At 48.7% G+C, this 25,114-nt stretch overlaps 2 protein-coding genes across 2 annotated transcripts; one reads left to right on the forward strand and one right to left on the reverse strand.

The window, feature by feature from the left end:
• Nucleotides 1-4,014: 4,014 nt before the first annotated feature.
• On the reverse strand, nt 4,015-9,640 carry LOC148143276 (uncharacterized). The gene is made up of 2 exons (XM_087974134.1): nt 9,503-9,640; nt 4,015-6,550 (listed from the first exon to the last, which is right to left on the reverse strand). The coding sequence occupies exon 2, from the start codon at nt 6,146-6,148 to the stop codon at nt 5,264-5,266; it is 885 nt and encodes a 294-aa protein (XP_087830260.1). The 5' UTR covers nt 6,149-6,550; nt 9,503-9,640; the 3' UTR covers nt 4,015-5,263.
• An 8,901-nt stretch (nt 9,641-18,541) lies between these two features.
• LOC148143277 (uncharacterized) lies at nt 18,542-23,238 on the forward strand. The gene is made up of 2 exons (XM_087974131.1): nt 18,542-18,651; nt 19,934-23,238. The coding sequence occupies exon 2, from the start codon at nt 20,283-20,285 to the stop codon at nt 21,195-21,197; it is 915 nt and encodes a 304-aa protein (XP_087830257.1). The 5' UTR covers nt 18,542-18,651; nt 19,934-20,282; the 3' UTR covers nt 21,198-23,238.
• Nucleotides 23,239-25,114: the final 1,876 nt, after the last annotated feature.

The raw sequence follows: 25,114 nt of genomic DNA on the forward strand, positions 1-25,114 counted from the left end.
TGGCACATCTGCACAAGCTGCAGAGCTGTTTGCACTCACTAGGGCTTGTGTCATTGCTAAAGGACACACAGCAAACATTTATCCTGACTCCAGATATGCCGGAGTCATCCACGATTTTGGCACATTCTGGAAACAGAGAGGCTTCATCACGTCAGCAGGGAGGCCACTACAACACGCTACGCTGATTTCTAATCTCCTGGAAGCAGCCCTGTTACCCTCAGCCCCAGCAATTATCAAATGCCGTGCCCATACCTCAGCCACTGACCCGGTCACCCTCGGGAATGCCTCAGCTGACACAGCAGCCCAGAGGTTGCACTGCACCCCACCATCTACATCCTGCAGGCTCCCATATTCCCTGACCCCATGGAGGCTGTGCAAGTTACCCAAGAAACTGCTCCACAGCAGGAAAAGGACAGTTGGGCCTGCACTGGGGCCACACAATCTCCTTCCCTCAACCTGCTAATACACCCTGATGGCCACATCATTTGCCCAAGTGCCCGCCTACACACACTGGCCCTAGCAGCCCACAGCATTGGCCATACAGGCAAGAGGGGCATGATACACACTGTAACGCAGTCCTGGTATGGACCAGTTTTCACTGCCGCTGCCCAAGTCCTGCTGTCACAGTGCCTCATCTGCCTGCAGAACAATGCAGGGAAGCCAGTTGCCAAGTACCTGCCAGTTCCTGAGGGGCCTTTCAGCCTCTTACAGATTGACTTCACACACATGCCCCAAAAACAGGGTTACAAGTACATCCTGGTCATCAGAGACATGTTCTCCGAGTGGATGGAAGCATTTCCCACAAGAAAGGATGATGCATGTATGGTAGTAAAATGCCTCCTAAAGGATGTCATCCCCAGATTTGGAGTTCCCAGTAGCATAACGACGGAGAGGGGGACTCACTCACGGCTTAGCTCGTGACCGGCATTAGCGAGGCACAAGGGATACCACAGCGACACCCCATCCCCAACCAACCCGTTGTCAGGCATAGTCGAGCAGATGAATGGCATCCTGAAGACCACACTAACTAAAACCACCCAGAAAACAGGACTGACCTGGTCAGACACCTTGCCACTTGCCCTCTATGCTACACATACGCAGCCAAACTGAACAGCTGTGCTCACCGCTTTTCAAGTACTTATGGGGCAGCCTATGCCCACTGCCACCAGACCCCTGACACTCACCACAGACACAGCCCTGCTTCTGACACAAGAGGCCCCACTAGAGTATGTCCAGGCCCTTAGCAGGAGCATTAGTGCTCACACAACCAGGTCAGGGCTGCATTGCCCACACCCCAATCATTGCCCATTCATCTGTTCTGACCTGGGGACTATGTCATGATCAAATCACTAGAAAAAGATTCTCTCTCCCCTCGGTGGAAAGGTCTGTACCTGATCCTGATGACAATCCGGACTGCTGTGAAACCGGAAGGATGGCCCGAATGGACACATACCACCCGCTGCAAGAGGGCTCCACAACCTCTGAACAGGGACCACACAGAGGAAGGCACCACTCCGAACACAGAGGATGAATCCAGCTGCTCGCGGCAGCCATCACCATCTGATCTGTCTGACCATCACACTGTGGCTTGCTGGTAAACAGGCCCAAGGGGCAGCACATTTCATAATCCACTGTGATTTGCAGGCCAACACCTTCCTCAAAATGGCTCATGGGTATGCGATTTAATCAAACCCGCTGCTGGGTCTGCACTAGGTCCCTGTCCACTCTCACGGGGGGTATTTCCTTAGCCTCAATCCCCTTAAATATCTCTGACATGGCGGAATGGTGCCTGGAGCCAGACAGGTCCCCTGAAGTTACCACACTCAAAATACCACCATCAATGACCAAATATGGGGGTAACAGTCCAGCCCGCTGGAGGTCTGCAGGTTACCACGTGGAAAAATATAAAGGGTGCTTTTACCCGGCCTACAACCTCTCCCATGAGCCCCCAGCCCTGACCATTGCTGACACTAACACACACGGGCCACCTGCAGGTTCCATCTGTTTGAAACACACACAGCCATGTGGATGGGAGGCTGACTAGAGCCGGTGCACTGACTCCCTGCTCCTAACTCCCGCAGCACGCCGATCCGCTGCAGAAGGCAGCATTTTAAACCGACAGGTCCTCAACAAGATCACCCAGAATACCACCTTCCTCACCAGCTGGACAGGGATCCAGACACTCCATCTCCAGACCGACAATGGCACCTATTTTATCTGTGGCCACAAAGCCTACTGCTGTCCTGGACTGGGAGCTACAATGTTGGGTATGCGGTACCATTAATTTATCACTCCCAGTCCCCTCCCTTCCCAAAGCCCATGCCAGGCAGCAGACGACCCCTCGCTGCCATTGAAGCAGCTCTCTACCTGATGTCACCCCACTCCGCAACCTTACAGTTACAGGTAGAAGCCCACAAACTCGCTGTCACAGTACAGGAGGTGGCAAACTCCACAGCAGACGTATTCGCCCAGCTGAATGTGGAGGCTGTTGCCATCTGTACTGTGACTCTGCAGAACACGATAGCCCTGGACTACCTACTCGCTGTGAAAGAGGGCACGCGCACAGCCTGACTGCAGGGACTGATAGCCCTCATCACTATCATTGCCAGGCTTAGAGTGCTAGCCATGGCTATCCGACTGTGCTGTTCACACCTATGTACAATTCCGTTACCCTCTGGCCCCCTCACCACTCAGCTAGCACAGATCCACTGGGAGAACATCCCTGCCCCTAAAATAGCCTCTCCTGGACCAGACTCGGACACAGAGAGCTATCTGTCTGATACCGAGACCCCCACCCGACAATCCCCCTGGCTCCGGCTACATTGCCCCTTCTCGTCCCTCCCCTGAGCAAAACAAAAAGAAAAGGGGGGAAATTGTGGAAAAAGATCTGCCACTCTGCCAACCCACAATAGGCCCACAAAAGCAAAATTGGCCAAACTCTACCTAAAACACCCAGAATGCCCATGCAGGCTCGCAAGCCAAACCAGACAGCACACACGGACAAAGGAATGCACTTCAACCTCACTAACAATGACAGAGCACCACAGGTATCTCAAAACCCCAAGGACAGTTTCACAACCCAACAATACCAAAGCCACACAAAGAGCAGGTCAGACAGAGAGGCACCAGCAAGGACTTGCTTCCAGAACAAGAAATGGAAGCACCTCACCACTTCAGAGGAGAAGTTAACACCTACCTGTGAAGAGGAATGGAACCATCGATAGTCAGGATGTTACTGTGTGAAGGAACAGGACATTCATCCGATAACTGTTTCCAATTAGCATCCTTGTAACTAGATTACTCCATTTCCAGATACATTGTATATTCCCCATTTCTTAATCAGCCTTATCGTACAGCATTATTATAAAAACTGGTCTCATCCTCAGCTCTTAGAAGAGAAATTCTGATCTACCTGTACAGACTGTCAATTCTGTGTCAGTCTAGTCAGTTTCTCTTCCAGTGACATTGCTTGTAATAAAGTGTTTGTCAATTTCACTTTGTGATCTCTAACTTATTGGGCAAATTTCTCCGACATGCTATAACAGGGCGACCAGAACTGTACTCAGTACTCTGAAAGTGGTCTTACCAACATGATGTCCCAACTCCTATACACAACGCTGTGAACAATGAAGGCAAGTGTACTGAACGCCTCTTAACCACCCTGTCTACCAATGATGCAACTTTCATAGAACAATGTACCTGAAACCACCATGTCTCTGTTCTACAACGCAACCCAGGGCCTATCATTAACTATACAAATCCTGCACTTCCTTGTTTTAGCAAAATGAAACCCCTCGCTTTTATTCATACCTCTCTCATACACATGCTCTCTCTGAGACACTCACACCCTCTCACAGGCTTCTCCTCCATCACACTCACGCTTCAAGCATGCACACACGCAAACAGACACACGCACTCTCATGCACACACACTCTCTCATGCATGCACAGGTCTATGGGGTGAATTTGCATTTGCAGATATATTCAATTTTGATCAAAAAGCACACAACCTGCAGGCAGTTGATACATGTAATATTTGTAAATTCCTACTTTGGAAATAGAACCAGTCTGATTCAAGATTGGGATACAGACAGACTCAAACCTCACACATTTCATTATTGTCTGAACTGAGATGAAACCTATTTATATAAAACCTTAAGTCATCTCGAGAATCTGACTTCAAAGACTTTCTGGGATTTACACATTAATGAACTAAAACTTGCAATCTATTCTAAAAGACAAAAGACTTCACAACAATCTAGGTTTGTTCAATATATCCGATCAGTTGCACTATACTGTGATCTTTTGCTATAAATTCTGTCTTATGATCCTGCTCCACAGCTTCCTAATGAAGGAGCAACGCTCCGAAAGCTAGTGGTTCCAAATAAACCACTATAACCTGATGTGTGATTTTTTAACTTGATCCAACCCAGTCCATCTCTGGCTCCTCCACATCATTTCTCGTGAAGGCAGCCCACCCCTCCCGGTGCTGCCAGTAAACTTTACAATGTTGATGAAACGATGCAGTACCTGTACTCCTTAAAAATTTACAATTTCTAATGATACTAGCTACTCATTCACTGCTCCATCTGATACACGACATTAGAAACTTAGTGCAGGAGGCTGGAAGAAATGAGCAGCTTTAAAACAAAAAACCTCTTGGACCTCAAAGCTTTCAATGAGAGTCTGAGCCCAGCAGTAAGTTCAGGTAACCTTTATCAAGACCCAACTTTACTACAGCTTCAGATTCCCCCAGCAAAAAGGTGTAGAAAAAGTAGCTTTTTTTAAAAAAACAGTTCATGGTCAAAGAGTACACAGTCTCCCCACCCCCCACTTTCTTTACTATTAGTCAGCACCAAGTTATCCCTTTGTAATTGGATCCTTGGTACAGCCTTAACCCGTAGGAAGTATTGCCTCACTCAGCAATTTCAACCCAGACCTTGTATCCAAGTGAGTTTCTCCCTGTTCATTTCTGCAGGTGGGGGAGTCAACCACACTGCTCTGGGTCTGGAGTCACATGTAGGCCACCCGGGTAAAGGATGCAGCTGGGACAACTGAGTGAATCCTTTCCTGCAAAGGCAGTTTCCTTTCCTAAAAAGGGCATGAGTGATTCAGATGGGGGATCTCACGCCCCCGCCCCCAAAAATGGCATCATCGTTAGATTCCGAACTCCAGACTTCTGACCGAATTCCAATTCCGCCATCTGCCACGACGGGATTCAAACCCAGGGGTCCAGTCGATAATGGGACTCTGCCATTGCTCCTTCAATCCCCCTGCCATGGCACGTGAACTCGCTGGTGCCTCTGCAGGTGGGAAGAGCGGGTGAATCCCTTCCCACACTGAGAGCAGGTGAATGGCCACTCCCCAGTGTGGACCCGCTGGTGGGCCAGCAGGGTGGAGGCCTGTCTAAAGCCCTTCCCACACTCAGGGCAGCTGAAGGGTCTCTCCCCAGTGTGGACCCGCTGGTGCTTCAGTCTGTCGGATGAATTGCTGAAGGCTTTCCCGCACTCGGGGCAAGTGAAGGGCCTCTCCCCGGTGTGGACCCGCCGGTGGGTCAGCAAGGTGGAGGCATGGGTAAAGCCCTTCCCGCATTTGGGGCAGCTGAAGGGCTTCTCTCCAGTGTGGACCCGCTGGTGCTTCAGTCTGTCGGAGGAATTACTGAAGGCCTTCCCGCACTCGGGGCAGCTATAGGGCCTCTCCCCCGTGTGGACCCGCTGGTGCCTCAGCAGGGCGGAGGAATTGCTAAATACCTTCCCACACTCAGGGCAGCTGAAGGGCCTCTCCCCAGTGTGGCCCCGCTGATGCCTCAGCAGGGCTGAGGAATTGCTGAAGGCCTTCCTGCACTTGGTGCAAAGGAACGGCCTCTCCCCGGTGTGGACCTGCCGGTGGGTCAGCAGACTGGAGGCCTGGGTAAAGCCCTTCCTGCATTCGGGACAGCTGAAGGGTCTCTCCCCCGTGTGGACTCGTTGGTGCTTCAGCAGGTCAGAGGAATTGCTGAAGGCCTTCCCACACTCTGTGCAGGGGAACGGCCTCTCCCCGGTGTGAGTGCGCCGATGAGTCTCCAGGGCAGACGGGAAATGGAAACTTTTCCCACAGTCACCACACTTACATGGTTTCTCTACAGGGCGGGATCCCTCAGGTTTTTCCATGGCCAAAACTACGCACAAAAATGTGTAGAGCCCCTCCCTGCCATGAATCCCTCTTTCCAGGCTGTATAACTATTTCTGGCTCCACACTCAGTGCACTGCAACAGTACGGTCTCTCATCCAGTCCCACTGATTCTGAAAACATACAGAAACAGGAACCAAAAAGCTTTGCTCCTTCTCACAGAATCACAGTTGAAAATTGTTGCGTTCCCAATGGATTGAGTGACTGTCCGACATTGACATCAAAGTGAGGACTGCAGACACTGGACACTCAGTGTCGAAAAGTGCGGTGCTGGAAAAGCGCAGCAGGTCAGGCAGCATCCGAGGAGCAGGAGAGTCGATGTTTCAAGCATAAGCCCTTCATCTGTTGATTTTGAAACTTCCAAATTCAGATCTTCAAATAATCTGTAAAAAGAGATTACAAAAATCATCACTGTCAGTGCAGAGTAGAAATTCAGAACAAGCAACTCTACTTTCTGCAAAACGTTTTTTTCTTTTGTTACTCCACTCTCATCCCACTCTCTCTCTCCCCCTCTGTTCTCACTCTGCGCTAATTCTCCTGAAGGTGCTGATTCAGGATCTTACAGGGGCAGAAAAGCAAAAATGTCAAGTCTGACATCTCTCTGAATTTTGGATAACTCCACCTGAAAGTTGATATCTTTCCCAATATTGGAATACTGCTGAGACTGAACAGGTCTGATTTTGGGAAACAAATACTGTGTCAATTCAGGGTGAACCTGCAATGCAGCTTCTTGACGAACAATGAGACATGAAATGGTTAACATCCCCAGGAAGGGGGAGAAAAGGAGACATCAAGGTATTGACACCGACACCAGAGAGAAAGTTAACATGCCGATCAGGTATCCAGAAACAATCTAGGCCCGTTTGCCAGCACTTGGCCCATTTTCCTTTAACCCCTTCCTATTCATGTCCCCATCCGGATACCTTTTCAATGTTGTGATTGCACCAGCCTCCACCATTTCCTCTGGCAGCTCATTCCTTACACACACCGCCTTCTGAATGAAAACGTTGCCCCTTACGTCCCTTTTAAACCTTCCCTTCCCCACCCCACCTGCCCACCATGAACCTATTACCCTTACATTCTGGAGTATCCCATCTCAAGGAAAAGACCTTGACTGTTTACCCCATCCATGCCCCTCATGATTTTATCAACTTCAGCCTCCAGCGCGCAAGGGGAAACAGCCCCAGTCTGTTTGGCCTCTCCCTATCACTCAAACCTTCCAACCCTGGCAACATCCTTGTAAATCTTTTCTGAACCCTTTCAAGTTTCACAACATCCTTCTGATAGGAGGGAGACCAGAACTGCACACAACCTTCCAAAAGTGGCTATGGTTCTGCTGAACAATGGCAATTTAATTCCAAAATATTAATTTCTTCATGAGAAGGGAATAATTGGCAATGTAGCTGTAAGAGGCCTCTTGCGGAAGAGTGAAGAACTGAGTGAGAGAACTTTCCATTAAAATGGAGAGGAACAGAGTGATTCTGAGACTGGGGACTTAAATCTAAAGCAAGGAAATTACAATGGCAGCGGCACAAACAGGCCACAACAAATGAAGGAACATTTTTGAAAGAAATGACAAACATTTAAAGAGCACCTGGAGGAACTGCAACAGTTGTCCATTCCTGTCTGAAAAAATAAAACACAGAAGGTGACACAGCCACGGCTAACAAGGGACATGATGGATAGGTCTAGATCCAAAGGAGTGGCGTACAAATTGGCTCAAAATAAAGTAGCAGATCTGAAGACTGGGAGCAGTTCAGGTTTCAACAAAAGGATTGGTCAAAAGGGGAAAATGGGGTATGTGAAGAGGAAAATAAAATTAGAGAAAACAATAACAATGAGAACAGGCAAAGTTCTCATGTGGAACAAAGAGATGGCAGACCAATTAACCACATATGTTGCTTCTATCAAAACACAGGTAACATCCCATGTTGGGGAACACATGGTCCAATGAGAGCAGAACTGAAGGAAATGAGCAGTTGTGGGGAAGTGGTGTTGGGGAAACTGATGGGATTAAAAGTTTACAAATCCCTGTGCTGGTAACCCACACCCCAAACTATGGTCTGAGGTCATGCAATTGGAAAATCTTGGGCTGATCTTAGCAGAACTGTTTAATGGTAAGGTCCTATGGAGTGTTACTGAACAAAGTGACCTTGGAGTGCAGGTTCATCGCTCCTTGAAAGTAGAGTCAAAGATAGATAGGATAGTGAAGAAGGTGTTTGGTATGCTTTCCTTCATCGGTCAGAGTATTGAGTACAGGAGTTGGGAGGTCATGTTGCAGCTGTACAGGACATTGGTTAGGTCACTTTTGGAATACTGTATGCAATTCTGGTCTACTTCCTATCAGAAGGATGTATGAACCTTGAAAGGATTCAGAAAAGATTTACAAAGATGATGCCAGGGTTGAGAGATTTGAGCTATAGGGAGAAGTTAAACATGCTGGCGGTTTTCCGTGGAGAGTCGGACGCTGAGGGGTGACCTTATAAAGGTTTATAAAATGATGAGATGCACGGATAGAATAAATAGACAAAGTCTTCTTGCTGGATTGGGGTAGTTGATAACTCTAGAACATAGGTTTAGGGTGAGAGGGGAAAGATTTAAAGGAGATGTAAGCGGCAATTTTTCATGCAGAGAGTGGTAAGTGTATGGAATGAGCTGCTGGAGGAAGTGGAGGAGGCGAGTGCAATTGCAACATTTAAAAGGCATCTGGATGGGTATATGAATAGGAAGGGTTCAGAGGGATATGGGCTGGGTGCTGGCTCAAGTTATCCCTCCTCCTGCATTGAATTTCAAATCCATCTTCATCATGTCTTTCCTCCACTCCTGGCGTTCTCTTTTCTCCTGTCTACAAACTGAAAACAACATCAACACATCAATGCTCTCCTGGTCACTGCGATCTTGGAAGTACCCAGATCCTGTTCCAGCTCCACAAATGATCAGATTCATTCACCTCAAATTCACAGTCCGCCTTCGTGTCATTCTAGATCTCTCTCTCTCTCCCCCACTCCCTTTTCCTGTTTTAAGGCCACACAGACCAAGCTCAGGGCCAGGTCTCTCAGAGTGAAATGAGGAAATTCTAGTTGAATGACACCAACTGTCACTTCTCTCCCGGAAATGACAGCAGATGGTGCCCTCACCAAGATGGCCGCCCGCGCTCCCCGCCCCAAGTCAACATGCGCCTTATCCTTACAAAGATGGCGCCCTGTTACCCGGGCAACACGAGAGCTCCTTCGGTGGTGAAGTGGGCCTGGGGAGGTTTTATTCACGGCCTCAGGCCTCCCCCTAGGAGTTTATAAACTCCCCAGTCTCCCTCCTCCCGCGGTTCCCAATCCTACCCTGTCTCACTGTCTCCTCTCCCCGGGATGTTTCTGAAACCTGGTCCTGTTCTGAAGAAGGATCACCGGACCCGAAATGCCTCCTCGATTTCTCTGGACAGGCGCTGCCGGACCTGCTCAGCTTTTCCAGCGGTTTCTGTTCCTGTTCCGACAGCCGCCGGCGCCATTCCTCTCCCACACTCAGTAACTTTGCCTCACCGCACGCATGCGCACAGCCAGGGCCCTATAGGGAGGTTTCTCGATCGCATGGGATCGTGGGAACTGAAGGCGCCATTAATGTCATGAAATCCAGTATCCCATATGCCTTCTTAACTGTCCTATTCACGTGTTAATGAAGTTAATGAAGAAGGGCTCATACCCGAAACGTCGATTCTCCTGCTCCTTCGATGCTGCCTGACCTGCTGCGCTTTTCCAGCAACACATTTTCAGCTCTGATCTCCAGCATCTGCAGTCCTCACTTTCTCCTCCTTAATGAAGTACACGTCGGGGTAAATCATTCATCGATTTTAGATTTATACATTGAGTGGAACACTACACGTGTTTAACTCTAAACTCTAGTTCCAATTCAGTGTCAGTATAATCGCTTTTTAACTGCTCTTAAATAAGCACCGAATCAATGCACTCCATCTGACCCTTCTTAACGTTGATTTTCTTTAGTTTGCAGATTCCAACACTGTTTCAATAATTTATTAAAATCTACTTCTAGTACATGGGCGTCACTGGTTGGCCAGCATTTGGTTCTCCTTGAGAATGTGGTGGTGAGCTGCCTTCTTGAACCGTTGCAGTCCAAACCCTGTACGGTGACCCACAGCAGCTTGAGGGAAGGAATTCCAGGATTTGGACCAGTGACACTGAAGAAACATTTCCAAGTGAAGATGGTGAGTGGCTTGGAGGGGTACTTGCAAGAGGTTGTGTTCCCAGGTATCTGTTTTCCTGGTCCTTCCAGATGGAAGTGGTTGTTAGTTTGAAAGGCAATTTGTAAGGTGCTTTGGTAAATCTTTGCAGTGCATCTTGTAGGTACTACACACTACTGCTTCTGAACAGTGGATATGGTACCAATCAAGCAGGCAACATTGACCTGGATGGTATGAAGCGTTTCAAATACAGTTGAAGCTGCAACCCCATCCAAGCTAGTGGGGAGTATTCCATTACACTGCTGACTTGTGGCATGTAGAAGTTGGAACAGGTTTTGGAGAGTCAGGAGGTGAGTTACTCACTACAGTATTTCTGGCCTCTGACCTGCTTTTGTAGCCACTGTGTATATATGGTTCATCTAGTTGAGTTTCTGTTCAATGGTAAACCCCAAGGATGTTGATCGTGGGGTATTTAGTGACAGTAACATTGTTGATATCACAGGTCAGTGGTCAGATTATCTCTTTTGGGGATGAGTCATTCTGTGACATTTGCATGGCATTCATGTTACTTGCCACTCATCAGCCCATTGGATATGGTTAAGATCTTGTAGCATTTCAAACTGAACTGCTTCAGTTTGTGGGGAGTTGTTTATAGTGCTGAACAGCTGCAATTATTGCGACATCTCCACTTCTGAACTTATGATGGAGGAAGGTCATTGATGAAGATGGTTCGGCCTATGAACTCCTGCAGAGTTGTCCTGAAGTCGAGATGACTGACCTCCACAAATCATAGCCATCTTTCCATGTGCTAGGTATGACTTAACAATTAAGACATATAAACTAATTGAGGGAATAGGTATGAGACAACCCTCTTCAGGGTGTCTCCAGTGCAGGTTTTTCTGTTCTCGAAACAATCTGATAAATGTTGACATTCATCAGCCTTTTGATCTTGGTAGTTTCCTTTCTCTCCAACATTTGTTTCACGTTAGCAAGTTGAATTCTTCTGCATTTTTCAGGAAAATGTTTTACAGAAGGTAACATTCTTAATATCTGTGTAATATTCCGTGGGAAAACTGTCTATAGTCCACCAGTTGGAGAAAATTTCTCTGAAAAGGTTTGTCAAATGCCCTGCTTCCACAAGACCCAGTGTTCCCAAAGTTGAAGTACTTTTAACAGCCCCTTTATATTTTCCAGAATTCCCATGATAGGAGACATGTGCCACTTGTACCCACCACAAATCTCCTGAAACTGGGTGCGCTACAAAAGTCAAGCAGGAAGATTATCAGTAAAAAGGTCTGGTTTCAATCACAGAGTTATAGACATCTGGAGACACACTGCACGGAAACAGATCCTTTGGTTCAACTCATCCATGCTGACCAGATGTCCCAAGCTGATCCAGTCCCAAGTTCCAGCCTTTGGCCCATATCCCTCCCAGATGCCTTTTAAATATTGTAATTGTACCCATCTCCACCACTTCCCTGGCAGCTTGTTCCACACACACACACACACCACCCTCTGCATATAAAAAATTGTCCTTGAGGTCACTTATTCCTTTCTTGCGACCCACAGCACCTCTTCTCTGTTCCCCACCACCCTCAGCATCCCCTGTCCATCCACAGCGCCTCCTGTCCATTCCCACCTTGCCACCCACAGTGCCCCATGTCCATTTCCCTCTCCCCACCCTCTGCCCACCCATCCATCCTCCCTCTCTCCCCTCACCCTCCACCTCTCTGTTCCCTGTCTATTTTCTCTCTCCACCAATTCTCTGCTGCCCATTCTTCCACTGCCCCCACCCTCTCCTTGCCACTCATTCTCTCTCTCCACCCACCCTCTGTCCCCGTCCATTCTCTGTCTCCCCTCACATTCTGCACCCCACACCATTCTCTCTTCTGCCGCCCCCCCCCCCCAACACTCTACTCCCACATTCTCCCTCTCAGACCCTTCCACCCCATTCTCTGGGTCCCCCACGCTCAGCCCCGCAGGCCTTTCTCTCCCCCCCAAGTCCTTCTCCTCTCCCTCACCCTCTGCTACCCTGTCCATTCTCTCTCTCTCTGTTCTCCACAGCTCCACCCAGCCTCCGTCCATTCTCTCTCTATTCTCCCCAGCCTCCGTCCATTCTCTTTCTGTTCTTCCAAGCCCCACCGTAGAGCCCCCATCAATGAGAGGAAGGTGGCAGGGAGGAGGAGGAGCTAGAAAGATTGGGAGCTTATTTGAAATTGAGTTCCCCAATGTTGAGTCCTCCCAACTCTACGCAGCTCGGGCGGAAGATGGGATGTTGTTCCTCCAATTTGCAGTTTGATTCATTGTGGAAAGGGAGGAGGCCAAAGATAGTTATGTCAAAAAGGGAGTGGGAAGGGGAATTAAAATGGCTGGTGACTGGGAGGTCCGGTCAGCCTCTGCAGGCCCAGGTACGATGCTTGGTGAACTGTTCCCCAAGTCTCCCCGATGTAGAGAAGTTCACAATTGGCAAACACATGGCAAATGCAGTACCACAATGTAAAATTATAGCTTCTGCTGTGAAAACAAAAGCAGAAAGGAGGTGTATTGTTTAAATGATGATGTATTGGGATGTGGAGCAAGTGAGGACTGCAGATGCTGGAAATCAGAGTCGAAAAGTGTGGCACTGGAAAAGCACAGCAGGTCAGACAGCATCCAAGGAGTAGGAGAGTTGACGTTTTGGGCATGAGCCCTTCATCAGGAATGATGTGTGAATGTACAAAGGGGGCTCAGCGTCATTCCACACCAGTCAGTACCAGTTGTCAGACAGGTGCAGCAAGCAATCAGCAAGGCAAGTGGTTTGTTAACAAGAGGAATTGAGTTCAGAAGTGGGGATTTCTTCCTGCAGTTAGGGTGTCATTGAATGTATTCAAGGCTGAGTTCGTCTGATTTTTGAACAACAAAGAAGTGGATGTTTATGGGGGAAGGCAAGGAAATGGTTTTAGAACAGTTTCAGTCCAACTAGTCCATGCTGACTATGTTCTCAAACTAAATTAGTCCCAGCTGCCTGTGTTTGGCCCATATCCCTCCAAACATTTCCTATTCATGTACTTGGCCAAATTTCTTTGAAACGTTGTTACGTTTCCTGCATCCTTCCTCTGGACATCTATTCCACACACAAACCACACTCTGTGTTTTTTTTTTAAAACTGGTGCCCCTCATGTCTTTTTAAAATCTTTCTCCACTCACCGTCAAATTTTGCTCCCAATCTTGAAACCACCCCAGAGAAAGAAGACCCGCCGTTCACTTCATCTATATCTTTCATGATTTTATAAACCTCTATATGGTCACCTCGCAACCTGCTGTGCTCCAGTGAAAAAGTCCCAGCCTATCCACTTAGATGTAGTTAGATTCATATCCAGTTATGATCTGTTCAATGCTGGTGCAGGCTCCAAAGACCAAATGGCTGACTTCTGTTCCCAGTTCTCTTACTGTGTCCAGGACAGCAAAAGACTATAAGACATAGGAGCAGAAAGTAGGCCATTCAGCCCATCAAGTCTGCTCATACCATTCAATTGTGACTCATAGGTTTCTCAATCCCATTGTCTTGCTTTCTCTCCATAACCCTCGATCCCCTTGGTACTCAAGAACATGTGTCTCAGTCTTAAATATACTCAGTGACCTAGGCTCTGCAACCTTCTGTGGCAATGAATTCCATAGATTCATCACTATCTGGCTGAAGAGGTTGATGTTTATCTATGTTCTAAAAGGCCTTCTCTTTACTCTGAGGCTGTGTCCTCAGGTCGGAGTCTCTCCTACCAACGGAAACATCTTCCCAACGTCCGCTGTGTCCAGGCCATTCAGTATTCTGTGTGTTTCAATTAGATCTCTCCTGAGTGTGGGCCTGTTAGTCAGCATGAAGCAGAACCTTCAGGATGAGGTACAACAGGGATTAGGTTTGGCAAATGGAAAGAGAGTATGTGGGATGGAGATTTTCAGCTTCTAGGGAATAAGAGAGGAAAGAGAGTTCATTATAAATTAGAATTGTTCAGGTGGGCCAATGGGCCAAGGAGTGGCAGATGGAGATAATTTAGAGAAATGAGAGGTGTTGCATTTTGCAACTGTATAAGACATTGTTTAGGCCACTTTTGGAATACTGTGTTCAGTTCTGGTCTCCCTGCTATAGCAAAGAGGTTGTGAAACTTTGGAAGTGGTTGGAGAAGATTTACAAGGCTGTTGCCATGCTTGTGACCTACAGTGAGAGGCTGAAGTGGCCAGGGATATTTTCCCTGGAGAATTGGAGGCTATGGGGGTGATCTTATAGATGTTTATGAGGGGCATGGATAGGGTAAATACCCAAGCACTTTTTGCCAGGGTAGGGGAGTCCAAAACTAGAGGGCATATGTTTGAGGTGAGAGGGGAATGATTTAAAAGGGACGTGACCGGCAAGGTTTTCATGCAGAGGATGGTGCATGTGTGTAACAAACTACCAGATAATGACAACATTTAAAAGGCATCTGGATAGGTACATGAATAGGAAGGATTTAGAGGCATATGGGCCAAATGCGACTAGGTTAATTTAGGATATTTGGTTGGCATGACAAGCTAGGCCGAAGGGTCTGTTTCCATGCTTTATAACTCTAATCAGCTTTGTTGAAAGCAGAAGAGTCAGAGCACTTTCAGAGCAGCTTTCAAAGATGTTTTGCCCTTACTGGGAGCAATAGGCAATAGGTGCAGGAGTAGGCCATTCTGCCCTTCGAGCCTGCACCACCATTCAATATGATCATGGCTGATCATCTTTAATCAGTATCCTGTTCCTGCCTTATCTCCATAACCCTTGATTCCACTATCCTTGAGAGCTCTATCCAACTCTTTCTTAAATGAATCCAGAGACTGGGCCTCCACTGCCCTCTGGGGCAGAGCATTCCACACAGCCACCACTCTCTGGGTGAAGAAGTTTCTCCTCATCTCTGTCCTAAATGGTCTACCCCGTATTTTTAAGCTGTGTCCTCTGGTTCGGCACTCACCCATCAGCGGAAACATGTTTCCTGCCTCCAGAGTGTCCAATCCTTTAATAATCTTATATGTCTCAATCAGGTCCCCTCTCAGTCTTCTAAACTCAAGGGTATACAAACCCAGTCGCTCCAGTCTTTCAGCGTAAGGTAGTCCCGCCATTCCAGGAATTGACCTCGTGAACCTACGCAGCACTCCCTCAATAGCCCGAATGTCTGTCCTCAAATTTGGAGACCAGAACTGCACACAATACTCCAGGTATGGTCTCACCAGGGCCCTGTACAGCTGCAGAAGAACCTCTTTGCTTCTATACTCAATCCCTCTTGTTATGAAGTCCTGCATGCTATTAGCCTTCTTCACCTGCATGCTTACCTTCATTGACTGGTGTACAAGAACACCCAGATCTCTTTGTACTGTCCCTTTACCTAAATTGATTCCATTTAAGTAGTAATATGCCTTCCTGTTCTTGCCACCAAAGTGGATAACCATATATTTATCCACATTAAACTGCATCTGCCATGCATCTGACCACTCACCTCACCTGTTCTGGTCACCTGTAATCTCCTAACATCCTCCTCACATTTCACCCTGCCACCCAGCTTAGTATCATCAACAAATTTGCTAATGTTAATACTAATACCATCTTCTATATCATTAATATATATTGTAAAAAGCTGCGGTCCCAGCACTGATCCCTGCGGTACCCCACTGGTCACTGCCTGCCATTCCAAAATGGAGCCGCTTATCACTACTCTTTGTTTCCTATCAGCCAACCAACTTTCAATCCAAGTTAGTACTTTGCCCCCAATACCATGCGCCCTAATTTTGCTCATTAAACTCCTATGAAGCATTTATCAAAAGCTTTTTGAAAGTCCAGGTACACTACATCTACTGGATCTCCCTCGTCCATCTTCAGAGTTACATCCTCAAAAAATTCCAGAAGATTAGTCAAGCATGATTTCCCCTTCATAAATCCATGCTGACTCTGACCTATCCTGTTACTACTATCCAGATGTGTCGTAATTTCATCCTTTATAATAGACTCCAGCATCTTTTCCACCACTGAGGTCAGACTAATTGGTCTATAATTTACTGCTTTCTCTCTCCCACCTTTCTTAAAAAGTGGTACAACACTAGCCACCCTCCAATCCGCAGGAACTGATCCCGAATCTATCGAACTCTGGAAAATAATCACCAACGCATCCACGATTTCTCGAGCCACCTCCTTCAGTACCCTGGGATGTAGACCATCAGGCCCCAGGGACTTATCAATCTTCAGACCTAACAGTCTCTCCAACACCAAATTATGGCAAATATAAATTCCCTTAAGTTCAGGTCCTTCAGCCACTGTTACCTCAGGGAGACTGCTTGTGTCTTCCCCAGTGAACACAGATCTGAAGTACCAATTCAATTCTTCTGCCATTTTTTTGTTCCCCGTAATATATTCCCCTGTTTCTGTCTTCAAGGGCCCAATTTTAGTCTTAACCATTTTTTTGCCTTTCACTTATCTAAAAAAGCTTTTACTATCCTCCTTTATGTTTTTGGCAAGTTTACCTTCGTACCTCATTTTTTCTCTGTGTATTTCCTTCTTAGTTGTCCTCTGTTGTTCTTTAAAAGCTTCCCAGTCCTCCATTTTCCCACTTATCTTTGCTATGTTATACTTTTTCTCTTTTAACTTTATATGTTTCTTAACTTCCCTCGTCAGCCATGACCACCTATGCCTCCTCCTAGGATCTGTCTTCCTTTTTGGAATGAACTGATCCTGCATCTTCTGCATTATACTCAGAAATATCTGCCATTGTTCCTCCACTGTCATCCCTGCTAAGGTATTGCACCATTGAACTTTGGCCAGCTCCTCCCTTATAGCTCCATAGTTCCCTTTATTCAACAGAAATATTGTCACTTCCGATTGTACCCTCTCCTTCTCAAATTGCAGATTGAAGCTTATTGTATTATGGTCACTACTTCCCAATGGCTCCTTCACTTCGAGGTCCCTGATCAATTCTGGTTCATTGCACAGAACAAGTTACAGTGAAATCTGTAATTTGTGGGACAGCAACTGAGTGAATGAGTACATCCAGAATTTTAGTGGAAAGTGGGAATTCATTGCACTGTGGGGATGAAGTGCTTTAAGGTTTACCGGCAGTGAGGACAGTGTGCTGAGTGGGGAGCTGAGTGAGAGGTTAGGTGGGTTCTTGTTTTAAACTGCTCATTTCTTTCAGCCTCCAGCATTGTATTTCCACTGCTGTCCATCAGAAGGAGTGAATCAGTCACTGTTATCATTAGAAACCTTACGGTTTCAATACCTCATTGTTTCCTGAGCATTTTAAAGTTTACTGACAGCAGCGGGGTTTAGGCCGTGTTCTCTGCAAACGATTATGCAGACAAATAACACACATACGAGAGGGCAGGGTGGGACTTGTCTTTTGATTTGGTGGAAGGTGGGAGGTTCTGCGTGCTGTGATCCGGAGCAAACACGACTGCAGTAAATCATTCAATCTCTACAGTGTGTAAGTAGGCCATTCAACCCCTCTGAAGAGCATGCCATCCCGACCCACGCCCACCAGCTCCCTGCCCTGTCCAGTAGTTCTTGCTGGGGGATGAGACTCGGCCATAAAATTAGGGGGAGTAGATTCAAGGTAGAGATGAGGAGGAGCTGTTTTTCCCGGAGAGTAGTTAATCTGTGAAGGGTGAGGGTGGATTGGCCATGCTAAATTGTCCCACATGGTCCAGGGATGTGCAGATTAGGGTGGATTCGCCATGTTAAATTACCCATAGTGCCCAGGTATGTGCAGGTGAGGTCTATTCGGGGGGTAAATATCGGGCAGGAGGGGGAAGGGGAATGGATGTGGGTGGGTTACCCTTCGGAGGGTCGGTGTGGTCTCATTGGGCCGGTGACCTGCTTCTACATTGTGCGGATTCTCTGAAGGGAAAGGATTTTTGCAAACTGTGCAGGGCAGTGCGAGCCATCAATCCGGAGCAGGCGCAGTGCGGAGCCGCCGTTCGCCCCGCCCCTTCGTCTCGTCACGCCCCGTCTCGCACGCCGTCACTCGACACTTGCTCCTCCCACTGTCCCGGCCGCGCTCCGCCTCTGTACCCGCCTCTCGCTCCACCCAATCGCTCCGCCCCTGACCCCGATCGTCACTCCGCCCCCCTCCCCGCTGGTCGCCCCTCCCCTTCCTGTGTCTCCCTCTGTCGCCTCGACGACGTCACAACGCGGAAGTGGCTCTGCTCGGTTCAGAGTAAAACCCTTTCGCTGGGCAACTCTTCAATCTAAGGGAGAAAATCTGTTCACTGGTAGCAACTGGAGTGAATCCAGGGAGGGAGCAGACTCTGCAAACTCAGGTATGTGTCTTAATTGCCCGGGTGAGGAGGGACAGAAGGATATGATGGGGCTGTTTCCCCAGCCCGCGCCAGAATCTTAGGGGTAACCTTATAGACTTTTATAAAATCAAAAGGAGCATGGATAGGGTAAATAGACATGGTCTTTTCCTTGGGGTGGGGGAGTCCATAACGAGAGGGTTTAGGGTGAGGGCGGCGGGGGAGGGGCCGTGGAGATTTAAAAGAGATCGAATGAGACAACTATTTCACGAGGTTTGGGCGGGTGTGAATGTGTGTACGGAATGACCTGCCAGAGAAAGTAGTGGAGGCTGGGACAATTACAGCATTTAAAAGGCATTTGGACGGGTGTGTCAATACGAACGGTTCAGAGGGCCAGGGAACACGTGCTGGCCAATGTGACTAGATTAATTTAGGATATCTGGTCAGCACAGAAGAGTTTGACTGAAGTGCCTGTGCCTGTTTCTGTGTGTATATGACTCTGGCTTTCCACTAACGTTTGCCACGTCTGTATGTTCAGTTTCTCTCTCTGGTGTCGGTGTTAATACCTTGGTGTCTCATTATGCTCCCCTTCCTGGGGACATTAACCATTTCTTGAGGTTGTTCCTCAAGAAGCTGCATTGCAGGTTCATCTTGAATTGGCACACTTTATTTTGCTTTCCAAATCAGACCTGCTCACTCTCAGCATTATGCCAATGACGTGAAAGATAGTAACTTTCAGGTGGAGTTTCAGAGAGATAAGATTAGATTAGATTAGATTGCTTACAGTGTGGAAACAGGCCCTTCGGCCCAACAAGTCCACACCGCCCCGCCGAAGCGCAACCCACCCATACCCCTACATTTACCCCTTACCTAACACTACGGGCAGTTTAGCATAGCCAATTCACCTGACCCTGCACATCTTTGGACTGTGGGAGGAAACCGGAGCACCCGGAGGAAACCCACGCAGACACGGGGAGAACGTGCAAACTCCACACAGTCAGTCGCCTGAGGCGGGAATTGAACCCGGGTCTCTGGCGCTGTGAGGCAGCAGTGCTAACCACTGTGCCACCATGCCGCCCATAAGTCTTGACGTTTTTGCTTTTCTGCTCTTGTAAGATCCTGAATCGGCACCTTCAGGAGAATTAGTTAAAGTGGAGTGAGAACAGAGGGGGAGAGAGAGAATGGGATGGCGCTTTCAATTTTGTGGAATAATAAAAGAAAAGAATGTTCTCCAGAAAGCAGAATCGCTTGTTCTGAATTTCTACCCTGGACTGACAGTGATGGCTTTTATATTCTCTTTTTACAGCGTTTGAAGATCTGAAGTCAGAAGTTTCAAAATCAACTGTAACATCAACTCTCCTGCTCCTCGGATGCTACTTGATGTGCTGTGAATTTTCAAGTGCCGTGCTTTTTGACAGTGAGTCAGCAGTCCTCACTTTGGTGTCAATGTCTCACGGTCACTCAATCCATCAGGACCACAACGATTTTTGACTGCGATTCTGTGAGAAGGAGCAAAGCTTTTTGGTTCCTGTTTGAGTACATTTCCAGTATCAGTGGGACTGGATGAGAGACCTACTGTTGCAGTGCACTGAGTGTGGAGCGTGTAACAGCTATACCGCCTGTTAAGATGAAATCACGGTGCGAAGGGGCTCTACATGCGTTTGTGTGCGGCTGAAGCTTCGGCCATGGAAAAACCTGAGGAATCCTGCCCTGTGGAGAAACCATGGAAGTGTGGTGACTGTGGGAAAGGCTTCTATGTCCCATCTGCCCTGGAAACTCATCGGCGCAGTCACACCAGAGAGAGGCCCTTCAGCTGCCCTGAGTGTGGGAAGGGCTTTACCCAGGCCTCTGCCCTGCGGACTCACCAGCGGGTCCACACAGGGGAGAGGCCGTTCCCATGTCCCGAGTGCGGGAAAGCCTTCAGCAATTCCTTCAACCTCCAGACACACAGGCGACTCCACACTGGTGAGAGGCCGTTTTCTTGCTCCGAGTGCAAGAAGGCATTCAGACATTCCTCTGACCTGCTGACCCACTGGCGGGTCCACACGGGGGAAAAGCCCTACAGCTGTCCCGAGTGTGGGAAGGCCTTCAGCAATTCCTCCCATCTGCTGACTCACCAGCGGGTCCACACAGGGGAGAGGCCGTTCACCTGCCCCAACTGCGGGAAGAGATTTAGTCAGGTGAGCAACTTGTGGAAGCACCAGTGTCTCCACACTGGGGAGAAGCCCTTCAGCTGCCCCGAGTGCAGGAAGGCCTTCAGCAATTCCGCCACTCTGCTGACCCACCGGCGGATCCATATGGGGGAGAGGCCATTCCCCTGCACAGAGTGCGGGAAGGCCTTCAGCAATTCCTCCATCCTGCTGAGACACCAGAGGGTTCACACAGGGGAGTGGCCCTTCAGCTGCCCTGAGTGCAGGAAGCGGTTCAGCGATTCATCCAATCTCCAGACCCACCAGCGGATCCACACTGGGGAGAAGCCCTTCGGCTGCACAGAGTGTGGGAAGGCCTTCATCCGCTCCTCCCACCTGCGGAGGCACCAACGAGTTCACGTGCCATCGCAGGATGATTGAAGGAGCAACAAACGAGTGCCATTAGGGACTGGACTATCAACCCAGTTCCTGGGACTCCTGAGTTTGAATCCAGCCGCGGCAGATGACGGAATTGGAATTCGGTCAGAAATCTGGAGTTCAGAATCTGATGATGAAACCGTTTTTAGGGTGGGGTGAAATTGCTGAGTGAGGCAATACTTCCTCCAGGTTACGGCTGTACCAAGGATCCAATTACAAAGGACAACTTGGTGATGACCAACAGTAAAGAAAGTGAGGTAGGATGGGTGTGGGGGGGGTGAGAAGTATGCACGCTTTGACCTTGAGCTGTTTAAAAAGCAGCTACTTTTTCTACACCTTTTTGCTGGGGGGATCTGAAGCTTTAACAAAGTTGGGTCACAATAAAGATTACCTGAACTTACCGCGGGCTCAGATGTTGTGTATCGGGTGGAGCAGTGAATGGGTAGCTAGTATCATTAGATATTGTAAATTTTTCAGGAGTGCAGGTACTGTGTTGTTTCATTGGCATTGTAAAGTTTACTGGCAGCACTGGGAGGTATGGACTGTGTTCACTAGAAACGATGTGGCAGTGCCAGTATTGGACTGGGGTGGATAAAGTTAAAAATCACACAAGACCAGGTTATAGTCCAACAGATTTATTTGGAAGCACAAGCTTTCGGAGTGCCGGTCCTTCCACAGGTAGCTGTGGAGCAGGATCATAAGACACAAATCTTATCGCAAAATTCATAGTGTCATGCAACTGATGCCTTTTAGAATGGGTTGCAGGTTTCGGTTCATTAATATGTAAATCCAAGAACAACATCTAAGTCATGTTCTTGAGATGACTTATGGTTTTATATTTTTTTAAAAAAGTGACATCTCAGCTCACACAATACATTAAAGTTGTGAGGTTCGAGTCTATCAGTATCCCAATCTTGAATCAGACTAGTTCTGTTTTTAAAGTAGGAATATATAAAATATTACATGGATTGACTGCCTGTAGATTGTGTGCTTTGTGAGGAAAATTGAAAGTATCTGCAAATATAATTCTGCCAATACAAATTTACTCCATAGAGTTGTGTGTGTGTGCATGTGAGTTTGTGTGTGAGAGTGCATGTAAGAGTGTGTGCATGCTTGGTAAAGTGTGAGTGTGATGGAGTATAAGTCTGTGAGTGTGTGAGCATGTTAGAGCTGAAAATGTGCTGCTGGAAAAGCGCAGCAGGTCAGGCAGCATCCAGGGAACAGGAGAATCGACGTTTCGGGCAGAAGCCCTTCTTCAGGAATGAGGAAAGTTTGTCCAGCAGGCTAAGATAAAAGGTAGGGAGGAGGGACTTGGGGGAGGGGCGTCGGAAATGCGATAGGTGGAAAGAGGTCAAGGTGAGGGTGATAGGTTAGACTGGGGTGGGGGTGGAGAGGTCAGGAAGAAGATTACCGGTTAGGAAGGCGGTGCTGAGTTCGATGGATTTGACTGAGACAAGGTGGGGGGAGGGGAAATGAGGAAACTGGTGAAATCCGAGTTCATCCCTTGTGGTTGGAGGGTTCCTAGGCGGAAGATGAGGCGCTCTTCCTCCAACCGTCGTGTTGTTGTGGTCTGGCAATGGAGGAGTCCAAAGACCTGCATATCCTTGGTGGAGTGGGAGGGGGAGTTGAAGTGTTGAGCCACAGGGTGGTTGGGTTGGTTGGTCCGGGTGTCCCAGAGGTGTTCTCTGAAACGCTCCGCAAGTAGGCGGCCTGTCTCCCCAATATAGAGGAGGCCACATCGGGTGCAGAGGATGCAATAGATGATGTATGTGGAGGTGCAGGTGAATCTGTGGCGAATATGGAAGTTTCCTTTGGGGCCTTGGGGGGAGGTGTGGGCGCAAGTCTTGCACCTCCTGCGGTTGCAGGGGAAGGTGCCGGGAGTGGAGGTTGGGTTGGTGGGGGTGTGTGGATCTGACGAGGGAGTCACGGAGGGAGTGGTCTTTACGGAATGCTGATAGGGGAGCGGAGGGAAATATATTCTTGGTGGTGGGGTCCGTTTGGAGGTGGCGGAAATGACGGCAGATGATGCGCTGTACATGGAGATTGGTGGGGTGGTAGGTGAGGACCAGTGAGGTTCTGTCCTGGTGGCGGTTGGAGGGGCGGGGCTCAAGGGCGGAGGAGCGGGAAGTGGAAGAGATGTGGTGGAGGGCATCGTCGACCACGTCCGGGGGGGGGGGAATTGCGGTTCTTGAAGAAGGAGGCCATCTGGGTTGTACGTTTCTGGAACTGGTCCTCCTGGGAGCAGATGCGGCGGAGACGAAGGAATTGGGAGAATGGGATGGTGTTTTACAGGGGGCAGGGTGGGAGGTGGTGTAGTCCAGGTAGCTGTGGGAGTCGGTCGGTTTGTAGTAGATGTCCGTGTTGATTCCGTCGCCTGAGATAGAAATAGAAAGGTCGAGGAAGGGGCGGGAGGAATCTGAGACTGTCCAGGTGAATTTGAGGTCGGGGTGGAAGGTGTTGGTGAAGTGGATGAACTGTTCAACCTCCTCGTGGGAGCATGAGGCGGCGCCGATACAGTCATCGATGTAGCGGAGGAAAAGGTGGGGGTGGGGCCAGTGTAGTTGCGGAAGTTGGATTGTTCCACATATCCTATGAAGAGGCAGGCATAGCTGGGGCCCATGCGGGTGCCCATGGCTACTCCTTTCGTTTGGAGGAAGTGGGAGGATTGGAAAGAGAAGTTGTTCAGGGTGAAGACCAGTTCAGTCAGTCGAAGGAGGGTGTCAGTGGAAGGGTACTGGTTGGTACAGCGGGAAAGGAAGAAGCGAGGGCTTTGAATCCTTCATGAAGGGGGATGGAGGTGTACAGGGACTGAATGTCGATGGTGAAGATAAGGCGTTGGGGACCGGCGAAGCGAAAATCATGGAGGAGGTGGGGGGCATGGGTGGTGTCCCGAACGTAGGTGGGGAGTTCTTGGACTAAGGGGGACAGGACCGTGTCAAGGTATGCGGAGATGAGTTCGGTGGGGCAGGAGCAGGCGGAGACAATGGGTCGGCCGGGGCAGTCAGGTTTGTGGATTTTGGGCAGGAGGTAGAAGCGGGCGGTGCGGGGTTGTGGGAATATGAGGTTGGAGGCGGTGGATGGGAGATCCCCCCCGAGGTGATGAGGTTATGGATGGTCTGGGAGATGATGGTTTGGTGGTGGGGGGTGGGGTCATGGTCAAGGGGACGGTAGGAGGAGGTGTCTGCGAGCTGGCATTGGGCCTCAGCGGTGTAAAGGTCGGTGCGCCAAACTACTACCGCGCCTCCCTTGTCTGCTGGTTTGATAGTGAGGTTGGGGTTGCAACGGAGGGAGTGGAGGGCTGCGCGTTCCGAGGGTGAGAGGGGTGGGGGAGTTCAGGTGGCGGTTAATATCGCGGCGGCAGTTGGCTATGAAGAGGTCGAGGGCAGGTAGGAGGCCAGCACGGGGTGTCCAGGTGGATGGGGTGTGTTGGAGGCGTGAGAAGGGGTCGTCAGAGTGTGGGCGAGAGTCTTGGTTGAAGAAGTAGGCGCGGAGGCGAAGGCGGCGGAAGAATTGTTCGATGTCACGCCGTGTGTTGAACTCATTAATCCGAGAGCATAGGGGAATGAAGGTGAGGCCTCTGCTGAGGACTGATCCTGGGAGCATGTTAGGGTGTGCGTATATGAGAGAGGTATGAATAAAAGCAAGGGATTGCATTTTTACTAAAACAAGGAAGGACAGGACTTGTATAGTTAAAACAGAGACCTGGGAGGGTTCAGATACATAGTTATGCAACCTGCAAAGAACTGGTAGACTGGATGGTTAAGAAGGCATTTAGCACCATTGCCACCCAGACCCACCCCCTTACTTCATATTTCTCATAGCTAATCCACCCTACCTTGCATATCCTGAACAATAAGGGTAAATTAGCATGGCCAATCCAGCCTAACCTACACCCTAATCTAAAAACAATACCTTCTCAA

The sequence above is a fragment of the Chiloscyllium plagiosum genome, unplaced genomic scaffold (assembly GCF_037043375.1).
Source record: "Chiloscyllium plagiosum isolate Xiang-an unplaced genomic scaffold, Cpla_swu_hap1 HiC_scaffold_27, whole genome shotgun sequence".
Lineage (NCBI taxonomy): Eukaryota > Metazoa > Chordata > Chondrichthyes > Orectolobiformes > Hemiscylliidae > Chiloscyllium > Chiloscyllium plagiosum.